General features: G+C 42.6%; 1 protein-coding gene across 1 annotated transcript in view; it reads left to right on the forward strand.

Moving 5' to 3' along the window:
* ASS1 (argininosuccinate synthase 1) overlaps positions 1–12,611 on the forward strand; it is an 81,816-nt gene that overhangs the window by 50,077 nt on the left and 19,128 nt on the right. Inside the window, exon 12 of the mRNA XM_089537026.1 lies at positions 11,695–11,826. Coding sequence (XP_089393152.1) covers positions 11,695–11,826 — 132 coding nt within the window. The remainder of the gene's footprint in view (positions 1–11,694; positions 11,827–12,611) is intronic.

Consider the following 12,611-nt stretch of genomic DNA (forward strand, 5'->3'; position numbering starts at 1 on the left):
TTTGGCCTTCCAAAGTATCCTGGGCGGGGAGATAATGTGGTCCACCTCTGAAAGTGCAATTCGCCTTACCCATAAGTGGTAAGTTGGGGGTTACCCATAAGTTGTAAGCAGCATCATTCCATGAGCATGAACATTGTGAACATTTGCATTTCCTCCGAAACAAAAACAGTAGACAGATTGACATTAGGAACATGCCGAGTTTAGATGCTTAGACATTCAGAGATTGTGCAGGCACAGGAAAGAGATATTGATCCGTAAACTCAGTTTGTATGCCAAAAATACTAACATTCATTAGACAGCCACCTAGGCATAAAAGTAATGCCTAATTTCAAGTTTTGGATGTATCAGTAGTCAGACATCAGGCAGTTAGTGATGGAGACACAGGTCTTATCTGGACTAGAGAAATAATGCAGTTTGACATCACCTTAATTGCCATAGCTCAATGTTATGGAATCCTAGGATTTGTATTTTGTTGTGGCACCAAAACTCTCTGACAGAGAAGGATAAATATCTCACACAACTAGAATTCCTGGGATTCTATAGCATGAGCCATGGCAGTTAAAGACAATTTTGTAGCTGTATGTGCACTGGACAACTTGTGCAATTTTGTTCAAATGAACTAAGGGCTTGAGGGACAAATGGTGAGGGGTCATATCCTTCATGTCCATGACCCTGATGGGGACACCTGCTGAGCAAGAGAAAAGCGAGACAAAGGACCTTATCACACAGGGCACAGAAGTAGGGTCAGTTTGCATTGGTTGATGCGTATTCGTGTTATATCGAATTGGTGTTTCACACCTGTGAACTCAGAATACGTATTGACCAATGCGATATAACGTGAATACGCTTTGGCCAATGCGTATTCACGGCTGGGTTCCAAACTGAAGGCAGCCGGCTCCTCCGTTTTGCGAGTCCGCAAAATTAGTGGATCGGCGGAATCCGTATTGATGGCCAGTGCGAAACCTCTGCTGCTTTGGCTGGTGTGTACATCCAATCCTCTGGTTCTCCTGAAGACCACCGGGTTACAAATTTCCCATGATGTTGCGCTGGAATTTCCCCCATCTCCTTCGGTTGGCCCTTTCCCCTTTCAGGACAACCGCCGGGGCTGGGGAGCGATTTTTCCACTGACCGAGATAAAGCAGAAACCTTTTGTGTCGGGGGGGGGGGGGGAATAAGCATTCCGCGTTTTTATTACATTAGTATTGTCGCGTTACAACTCCGGCGCACGCATATGTGTATCTATGTATCTGTCTATACATGTAAACATATGCATGCACAGGCACAAACACATATCCATATAGGCCCACTTGCATATTCAAATGTGCATACGTGTACATACATGTATGTGTATACAAATATCTGCATATATATATATATATATATATATATATATATGTTAATAGATAGATAGATAGATAGATAGATAGATAGATAGATAGATAGATAGAGATATATGAATATATAAATACATATATAAATAGATGTGTCAAGCATTAAGTCTTGGTCTGTACCAATGATTTTTTTTTTTATACATGGAAAGACGCAAGCAGATGCAGGCATATACTGCTAACTCTCCTCGTTAGTATAGATGTCAACATGTGTGTGTGTGTGTACATATATGTATACACTTAGGGCTATTGCTATGCGCATATATGTGTGTCTGTGTGTGTATTTGTAATATGCTGAAATTTCCTGACATGTCTCTTTGCATCTACACATATGCAAATGTGTATGTGTGTGTGTATTTGTGTGTGGGGGCTCATGTATGTTTGTGTTTGGATATATAGATATAGATATATACACACATACACACAAAAAGATGTGTGTGTAAGCATATACATGCAGCATTACACTTTCGGCTGCTCCACAGTTTGTTTGTGTGTGTGTGTGTGTGTGTGTGTGTGTATGTATATGTGTGTATATATGTATATGTATACACACACACACACACACACACACACACAGACAGCTGTGTGTGTACACATATAAATACATCATCACACTTTTGGCTATGGCACAGTGTGTTTTTGTATATATATGTGTGTGTTTGTCTGTGTGTATATATATATATCATACAGACAAATGTGTGTGTATACATAAAAAAGGCATCACACTTTTGTCTGTACCACTATGTGTATATGTGTGTATATCTGTGTGTGTGTGTATACACACACACACACACACACACACACACACACACACACATATAAACACTCAGGCAGACAGATGTGTGTGTACACATGTAAATACGGCATCACATCTTTGGCTGTGGCACAGTGTGGTTTTTATATATATATGTGTGTGTTTGTGTATATATATATATGTATATATTTATATAAACATTCATACAGACAAATGTGTGTGTACACATAAAAAAAGGCATATGTACACATAAAAAAAAGTACACTTTTGGCTGTACCACTATGTGTATATATATATAAGTATGTATGTATGTATGTATTTATGTGTGTGCATACACACACACACGCATACAGATGGTGCATACCCCTTTTGTAAGTGGCTGAAGGCAGCAATTCTCGCGATATTACGCACTAAACATTGACCTCATTCTTCACCCCGGAAGTTAAAAATGTTGCGCCCCGTTCAGAGCCCCACAGAGCATGTGCGGGGCTGCTGATGCGAATCGGTCAATACACATTGTATTGGGCTGGTGTGGCAATCCAATCTGCACTAGCCTCACTTTCCCTGAATACGCATCGGCTGATTCGCAAAACCTCGATTCGGAAGGCCGCCCAGGTTTGAAAATATAATGCGTATTCACGTTATATCGCATCGGCCAATGCGTATTCTGAGTTCACAGGTATGAAACACCAATGCGATATAACGTGAATATGCATCGACCAATGTGAACTGACCCTACTTCTGTGCCCAAAAAATCCCTGTGTGGTAAGGTCCAAAGCTGGTAGAAGGGGGCCTAAGAAGCAGAGAGTTGGTGTGTGTGTGTGTGTAATGGCTGGCTGGGTGTAAGAGCTATAAGAGATGGGCATCTTCCAGAATTGCTCTAGTTGTGTATTCCTTCATGGCAGTGGTGCCTTTGTGCCACCTTCCAGCTCTAAGACTCTATGGCCTGTTACAGACAGCCAAAATAAAGCTGCTTCGAGTCACTTTGGAGGTATGATACATGCGTCCTAAGAGTCCAAAGGCCACCAAAGCCACGCTTCATTCCTAAGGACTGGAGTGCAGCTTTGGTGAAGCTTCCAGACTGTTAGGACTCATGCATCATTGAAATACCATACCTCCAAAGTGACTTGAAGCAGCTTTATTTTGGCTGTCTGTAACAGGCCTATGATTCTAATAACATGAGTAGCATCTGAAAACTACCCCTTTCGCTCTGTTTTGAGCCAAGTAGGACAGTGGTAGCATAACTCAGACCTGACTCTGTGAAGCTCATGGGAATCTGAGATGGTCCCTCCATTCATGTGCTTTTTTTATTCCTCTCTCCTCTCAATGCCTGTATCCCCATTTCCTCCAGAGAAGAGGTTTTGCAAGGACCCTTCCATGGCATTGACCATCAGGATAGCAAGAATTGTCAGTGCTTGGAAATAACTTGTTACATGTAATGATGGTAGCTGTGAAATGTTAATATTTTTGTGATAATGAGGGTGTAGCAGCAACCTCTTTTTGCATTTAATTTTAATTAGAGTTACTTAGATAGACCTGAGGGCATTTTTCTGGACATTTTTCTATTTTGAAAACTTTTGGAGAAAGAGAACCATGGTGCAGTACAGTAGTTACATCAACAACTGAAGCTACTATTAAGGACAACATGCTATATTTCCCCCAAACATTCCCCTTATATTTGCTCTTAACACAAGGGCTGGAAGTGAGGCAAGGGAGGTTTTGCTGTCATGTGGATACATAATCCTTCTGTTCACAGGGACAATTGTGGAGCGGAGACGGGGGAACCTTGGTAATGTTACATACAGCAACATAGCATCTTTGGCCAGCGATGGCAGAACATAGGAACAATGCGTGAAGTATCTTCTCACAGACCCTTTGGATGTCTTGAAAAATTACCCTGACTTTCAGCAAGGCTCCTGCTGGGGCTGTGTGGAGGGCAGGCAATGGAGGATAAGGAAGACATGTCTCCTTTATGCGAGAGCCCCCTGCAGGTGAACATGTTTCGAAGGGGACATATGCTAAAACTGTTAAGCCTTTTCTTTCGTTTGCAGCCAAGCTATACATGACTTTAATTGTGTAGTTCAGCTCTGCAGTGTAGGGCTATTTTTCACAATTTTCCAATTGGGATGGTAGAGTTAAGCTCCCTTCCTTGCCATTCTTTCTCATTCAGTGTTGCATCCCCCTCCAGGTGGCTGAGAGAGACTTTTTACAGCAATCCCATACCTTCCACTTCACAGATGAACACTGGGATACACATGGCCAAGCAACACTAGAGTGGTCTACATGGGTAAAGTTATGAATCAGGAAAAACAGAAGCTGGCAGAGGCTGCGGCAGTTTGATTTTGCCTCATGCTTTTGGGAAAGGTCATGATTCTGCCCGTCTTCTTCCCCTGCTCAGTTAATAGAGTGAGACCTTGTTTATATTTTGAATTCAGTTTGCAGCAATGGAAGGACGAAAGTGGAAAGTGGAAGGAAAAGAGAGAAACTGGGACCTTTTAAAAGCAGCTGAACAGTGGGACACCTGAGGATTAATTGGGACTCTTCCTTCCAAACTTAGGCCCCATCCACACTAGCATTTTTGTGATGAGTCGATCCGGGGAGATTGGATGATGCGAGTGCTTTAGTGTGCACCAACTTTGAGCAGAGTTTGTTGTGGTTTTATTTCTTGGGAAAGAGGAAAAAATGACCCCTAACCCACAGCCCCACTGATAGTTGTTTTTTTTTAATGTCAAGCAAATCATGTGCACCTTTGTTATAATGATGATGCAAGTATTTAAAGTCTACTGTGGCCATGCAAATAGCAAATATGTGCATAAGCTGTCATTCTTTTTAAAACCCCTTCCCTGGCTTTGGTGAGCTCTGGGCTGGGAATCAGACATTAGTGCAGATAAGGGTACTGATGGGCAGAGAAGAAAAAAAGCCCGGCTGCGCTTTAAAGAGATCACTTTCCAAATCATGGGAAGTTTGAATCCATTGCATTTCTGGAGGTGATTTTATCACTCCCGCAACTGAGTGCCGAGAGGGAAAAACAGTGGTGCTTGGCTGGCAGAGAGAGGGCAAAGAGGTGGGCATGATCCACCCCCCTGCACATTAACCCCTCCCTCCTGGATGCCCTGAATGATATCGGGAGCAAGTTCCCATTGGCAGCACCCTGATAAAACCTGATGTTTTGGAAAGGAAATAGGGAACTCCTCAATCTTGGAAAACCTGAGTTATGGAAGATTGTGCCGTTCCCCCTCCCTTGAATCCAGGGTGGGGAAATTATTATTATTATTATTATTATTATTATTATTATTATTATTATTATTTATATAGAGCTGTAGAAAAACTGGCGCAAGTGTAAGTGACCCCCTTTTAAAGCTGTTTGCAAACCGGTTTATAATGTAGTGTCAATGGCTCCTAAGACAGTTGACAGGTATGAAATAACAGCATAGAGCTCCTGTCTTCATACATTTCTAGTCTGCCTTTCAGGTGCATCTCACTGGCTGCTACTGACTGCGAGCAAAAAATATGATCCAGTGGTTCAGTAAAGCTTTGTACTTGCCTGTGAACTACTATGGATCTTGTGAGTGAGCCAGTGAGAGGGCATCTCTGAAGGTTTGTGGTTCAGCATTTTCCAAGTAAAGTCCTTTTTTCCCCAGTAGCTGTTCCCAGACTGTGAAACAGTAGTCCCACTTGAAGGACACTAGCGGATTCATGGAATCATAGAGTTGGAATGAGCTTCATGGGCCATCAGGTCCATCTCGCTGCTCAGTGCAGGATTTCCAGCTAAGATATCCCCAGCATCTAGCCTCTTTTGGACGATGTCCAAAGAAGGAGACCCACCATCTCTCAAGGCAATTGCTTCCATTGCCCAACTGCTCTTACATTCAAGCAGCTCCTTCTAATGTTTAACCATCTGCTCAACCCCCTGCCATGCAGGAGAACTTAGAACCATTAGACCTACCATCTGAGGCAGCTTTTTGGGAAAGCAAAATAGATACTGAGCCGTTCTGCCTTTTCATTGTGATATGCTAATATTTTATCATCCTACTGAGCAGTGGTCCCACCATTTCCTTCATCATTCTCTTGCTTCAAACATATTTGAAACCCCTCTTTTCGTTGCTCCTTGCTTTCTTGGCCAGTCTCAGCTCATTTTGAGCTTTGGCGTTCCTTACATTATTCCTGCAAGCTTAGTTCACAGACAAGTACAGACCTAAATTCTTCCTTGGTGATTTATCCTTACTTCTACTCTTTACACACACTCTTTTTTCCTTTTCACTCCCCCCTTGAGTTTACTGTGCAGCCACATTGCCTTTTCCAAATGTTTCCTATTTTTCTTCTTCTATGGAACTGTTTGTAATTGTGCTTTTTTGCGGTTTCTTCACTCATACTGTGCGTCTTTCTTCCTTTAGTATCTCTAGCCATGGATTGTGCCCAGTGTTTCTCTGAGATTGATAAATAGGCTTTCCTGAAATCATACCTCCCATTGGTAGGCAAATACCTTCTTATTCAGACAGCCTTAGATGGCCTTTTTGTCAGGTGGGTGTTCCACTTTTTAAATTGATAGGTTTTCATTTATTGTTTTGTGTGTGTTTGGACTATATTTGTTTTTCCTCTCTTTGTGCTCCATTCTTCGGCAGAACAGCTGAGTATAAATTCAATAAGTGAATATATGATTGGAAGAGAAACAGGAAGAAGAATAAGTTAATATATTTCTTTTCTCACATACTGTGGCTGCAAAGGTGGGTTTGCCACCCAGGATACATCCAACAGTGAACCTCACCAGCCAAATACACATTATGCTTTACAAGTGAAGTACTCCCCATTCCCGCACCTTAAAACAGAACAGTGGGCAGATGGGCATAGGATTCATATTTGTGCAACAATTGGCAGAGACAACTTTTCAAGGCTCTCCTTCTGATGGTTCGCTTGCCCATGAGAATCGAAGGGCCGGATCCAGTGATCTGTAAGCTGAACACATTCCCCATCACCACTGACAGCTCTGCAGGTCTGCGAAAGGGATTGAATCGCTATTGCATTTCCCTCCCTCCTCTCTCTCTCTTTCTTTTGAGACTTCTTACTCCCCACAGTTGTCTTTTGGTTCCGCTAGTGTGTGTGCCAATGGCTGCGCACACTGTCACCGCAAGCAATTCTGGCAGATTGCCGTCAAAGGAGCCAAAATTGCTTCATTTGAGGTAAACAGACAGCAGAGGTTACAAATTAGAAATTTTTAAGTAGCAGCAGCTGTCTCTTTCTCCGACTCCTTTTTATATCACCCCCTTCCTGGTCCACTTCTCCCCCCCTTTTTTATCTCTGCAGCAATTACTTTGTGATTGAAATGCCGTCAACCCTCATCGCTGACACCTCTGTCTTTTCCCTGTAAACACAGAGAGATGAAAATAGACACTTGAAGCTGCTGAGAGTGTCACTTTGGAGGTGTCTCCTGTCTCCTGCGCGGCGGCACAGGATGAGTGCCTGTCATTTCCCTCTCCCCTTGTGCCGTGGCAGTTCATACTTCGACTGTCAAAAAACAGCTTCTGCAGCCGCAGTCTTTTTTAGCATTGGGTTTCTGTCACCAATCAAACAAAAATATTACAGAGAGTAAAGAGGAAACAGACAGACAAGAGGAAAAGAATCCATTTTACACTCTCGTTTTTCTTTTAAAGCAAAGTACAGGGTGAGCATGGAAGGGTGGATGCATAAAGATGGAAAGAGGAATGGATGAAAGTTCACACAGACGCATAGCTATGCACACAGAAACCCAGACACACAGGGTTTTTTATCAACTCAAATTAACTTTAACACCATCTGAGGAAAAGAGCAGACAGTTTAATTGGAACAGATTTAGGTTACTGCATTGGGGGGTTTGTGAAGTTTTAGATCACATTTACTACTGATCTTTTTATCTGTTTATTAATCCTCTTTGCCTATCACCCCTCCACTGGTGCCCCTGCCCTGTGCGATCGGCATTTGGTATCATGGAAGTAAGAAATAAGTCACATATGAGCACCTCTGTGGCGCACGAAACAAAACATACCAGATGCATAAAGAATCGTGAAACATGAACAGTTGGATGTAAAAGTATGTAGAGAGAAAATGAAATGAAACGAATATCCAAAACCACAAACAAAATGATATAAAGAATATTGCAAATACATGATATACACCAAGGAGATAAATATACATAGAATACAAACTGTTATCAAAAGTCAAGATACATAGACCACTAATAAAAAAAGAGATGATGCCACGTAAATAGCCAGCTGAAAATAGACGGTTGTCAATACATAATATCAATTAAGCAAAATAATCTTCATTGATTTTTGTTTGTTTGTTTGTTAACTGCTGTCAGTGAATGAAAGACCTCCAAGTCACCAAGTCAAGCCTTGCTGACTCAGGACAGTCATGTCTTTCTTGATGAAGTCTATGCATCTGGAATGCAGTCTTCCTCCTTTCTTTCTGCCTTCTACCTTAGCAAGCATTATTGTTTTTTCTGGCGAGTCATGTCATCATGTCATGTACTGCATGACAATCTTATTTAGTCACCTTGTCTTCCAGGGAAAGTTCAGGCTTGATTTGCTCTAGGTCCCATTTATTTGTCTTTATAGTAGCCCACAGTATCCTTAGAACTGTTTTCAGGCACCAAAGAATTTTGAGCATCATTTTGCTAACATGGGAAATTAGTGCAATGGTCCTGTGGTTACTGCAATCCCTGGTGTCCCCTTTCTTGGGGATTGAAATGTATGTTGAGTGTTTCCAATCTGGGAGCCATTCTTTGGCTTTCCATGTTTCATGAAAGGTTTTAGTTAGAATTAGAACAGATTCTGTCTCTGTGGCTTGAAGCAGCTATATTGGTATGGCATTTGTTTCCGGTTATTTATTTCTCCCAAGTGCTCTGAGCGCAAGTTCCACTTCACTTGTAGGTTTATCCTTAACTAGTTCTTTCTTGAATGAATCTGTCATCCTTACATCTCTTTGATACAGTTCTTCATTTTATTGTTTCCATCACCTTTTTATTTCTACTTGGTGATGTAATGTGTTGCCCTGCTGGCCATATAGTGTCTCCACTTTTGATTTAATTTTCCTTTTGATTTCTCAGATCATGTAGGACTCTCTTTTTCTTCCATTTTTTGTTGTCATATTCTATTTGTTTGTATTGATTATTATACTAATTCTCTTTGCCCCTGCATACAAATCACTGAACAGCTGCATTCAGGGTTCTCTCTGTTTCTGTCACCTTTTACTTTTGCCTCTTGTCTGTCCTTAACTGCTTGAAAAATGTCATCTGTCATCCATTCAGGCTTCTTTTTCTTTTTGGTTGCAGATAGTATGTTTTAGCATTTCTCCCTCACTACATCCCTTGCTTCAGTCCATAGTTCTACTGGATCCTGGTCGATTAGGCTTAATAGAATGGGCCCTTGGTATCTGCTGGGATTTGGCTCCAGGAACCCCCATGGATGCCAAAATCCGTGGATGCGCAAATCCCACTATATACAATGGCATAGTAAAATGCTGTCCCTTATATAAAATGGCAAAATTAAGCTTTCTTTTTCAGAGGTAAAATATCTATTTTTTAAGCCGTGGGTGGTTGAATCCATGGATGCAGAATCTGTGGTTACAGAGGGCCTACTTTAGTGCAAATCTTTTTTTATTTACAGTCTTTTAAAATCTGCAGGTTGTACAGTGAGCCTGCACCATACGCGGGCTTCACATCTGAGGTTTTCAGCATACGCTGAAACCATGGGAAAATCTAATGAACGGTGTGCGCGCGGTGCCACATGCACACGCCCCATTATTTTCAATGGGGCATGAGCATACGTGATTTCCCCCTCACGCCGGGGGGGGGGATCTGGAAAAGATCCTCTGCATAAGGGGAGCACTGTATTTTGGCATTATGGTTGGTTTAGTGTTCTTCTTTAGTTTTACCCTAATTTTTGATATTAGCAGTTCATGCTCACATTTCATGCCACAGTCTGCACCTGATCTTGTTTATGTAGCTAGAATGAAGCTTCTCCATCTTTTGCTTCCAGTTATGTCATCTATCTCATTTCTATATTGGCCATCAGGTGATATCCTTATGCATAGTCACCTCTTTGGTTTATTGAAGAATGTGTTTGTGATGAACAAACTGTTGGCCTTGCAGAATTCAGTTACTCTCCTGCTTCATTTCTTGATCCAACACCTAATTTCCCCACAATCTTTGATTCTGGTCTTCTGCTTCTGCATTCCAGTTACACAAGATTAACAAGGCCAATTTTGGTATGTGACCAGTTTCCTTCTGGATTCCAGCAGTATTTTAATTATTTACAAATAAGTGACCAAATTTAGCTGTTGCAGCCCGTCCTGGTTCAAAGTTAGTCAAAAAGTTTGAAACTGTGATTCCATGACCTGTTAGTTGAACACAGTTCTTTTGAATCCAGTTGGAGTGGGAGCTGGAGATAGGATTGCCAGTTCAGGATCATTCCAGGTCCTGAAGTTTTTAGACCAAAATCTGAGATTTACGGCCCCTGAAGAAGTCATTAAGCATAATACATTAAGTACCAGCCGTGGCATATCATTTAAAACATACACAGACACATACAGAAATACACCTTCCTGTTTGGAAATTAAGACAGAAATCTCAGCTAAGGCGCTGTTCCCAAATCAAGGTGATATGAGAGAATTATTTCTTCTCATTTTCTTGGGGAGATGGGATAAAGATCTTTTAATTTAGCCTACTTGCTTCTATCCAGAAGGTGGATGCAGAGCAGGGCAGAGCAGAAGGTAAGTCCTGGCACCACAACAATTGGTAGGGGAGGGAGGAAGCTACCTTACAGAGAGAATCCCTCAAGTGCCTTTGGAAGTTAAATCTTGAAGTTGTAGCAAGCTGATGCTCTTCTGGCAAGGTTTGCGCTCAGACTTTTCCTCTTGCCTGCAGCTGAGCTCCACAAAATGGAACATTTACATCCTTATCTCCTGCCTGGAGATGACCCACAAAAATGGAGACTCGGGGCCCGTATCCGGAGATCAGGCAATCCTAGTTGGTGATGAGGGAAAACACTGTGGGGACAGACTGAAAGTCTCCCCCAGCCCTCCACCGCAAGTATCCTCCATTCTTCATACCTTATTAGATGGTCTTTCCTCCCTTTTTCTTCTGAGTGGAAATGGTGATAGGGGGGGCAGAGCAAAGAGGGGAGGATATTTCTAGACCCCCTTGACTTTGCCCCACATGGCTTGTTTAATTACAGGTTTTCAGCCACAGACCGGTGGGCATGCATGGGGTGGGGGGATCGCCTCCACTACCCTGTCATTTTGCCTCACTGGAGTGCCTCTTCAAAGAGGGGAATCTAGAAATTTTCTCCGCAAGGTGCGGAGTGGACTGTCTCGGCCTCAGCAGGACTATAATGACAGATGCATTTTACGGCAAGCTGAGACTGAATGGAGCTGGAGACTACAGCTCCTTCTGTCAGCCAAATCGTTATTTTTTGTCATTTTCTGACAGTTTGGGTCTCATTCATTTTGTGTTTTCTCTCTCTCTCTCCCCCACCCCACTTCCCTTCCCCCTCTGCCCCTGTTTGGTGAAATGGCTAGGTATCTACGAGACCCCAGCAGGGACGATCCTTCACCACGCGCATTTAGACATCGAGGCCTTCACCATGGACCGGGAGGTGCGGAAAGTCAAGCAAGGACTTGCCTTGAAATTTGCTGAACTGGTATACAATGGTATGTAACGTAACGCAAACCATGTTCTTCTTACAGCTTATTTTTCCTGTTTCCCTCTCTTCTTGCCACAGTTCTGAGCTTCTGTTCCAAGCAGGGTTGCTAGATTTCAGGGCCTGAATCCTACTCGTCTCCAGTGACAGACTGCTGATTCTTCAGGTTTTTATGGGCAAGAGGAAGGGGCTGAGTGCAAATCAGCTAAAACAGCTTACTACAAACGGCAAGGCTTGACTGATTTGTTGCTACAACTTGCAAATACTCCCTATTTACTTAGCTAGCTTCCTCCTTCCCTCCCATTCCTTGTGGCACCAGGGCTCATCCTCTGCTCTGCTCTGGTTTACATACATCTTCTGGCTAGAAGCAAAAAGGCAAGATTAACAGTTCTTTATCCCATTTCCACAAGTAAGCGAGAAGCAATAATCCCCTCATTTCACCTTGGTCTGGGACCTTAGCTGAGATCTTCATTTCCAGACATAAAAATATGGGGTATGTGGCTGTGGTTGTGTTTGAGGTACAATCTGTGAGCAACTGTGCTTGGTACCTAATGCATAGCACTCAGTGACATGACCAGAGGTTGTCCCTAGGGTCTAGGTTTTGGCCTTGAAACTTTAGAGCTTGGGATGAACTGCACTGCAACTGAACACTGTGGCCCCAATCTCGCCTTTCTGTGGCGCAAAAAGCAGCTCCTCCTGAGCTGTGGAAAGAGTGCCACAGCTTTTCAGCGCTCCTTTGGTGCTGCATCATGTAGACACAGCACCAGAGGAGCGCCATGACACTGTCTACCATGT

Source organism: Sceloporus occidentalis, unplaced genomic scaffold, assembly GCF_023333645.1.
Source record: "Sceloporus occidentalis isolate IW3139 unplaced genomic scaffold, rSceOcc1.0.p SCAF_8, whole genome shotgun sequence".
Classification (NCBI taxonomy): Eukaryota; Metazoa; Chordata; class Lepidosauria; order Squamata; family Phrynosomatidae; genus Sceloporus; species Sceloporus occidentalis.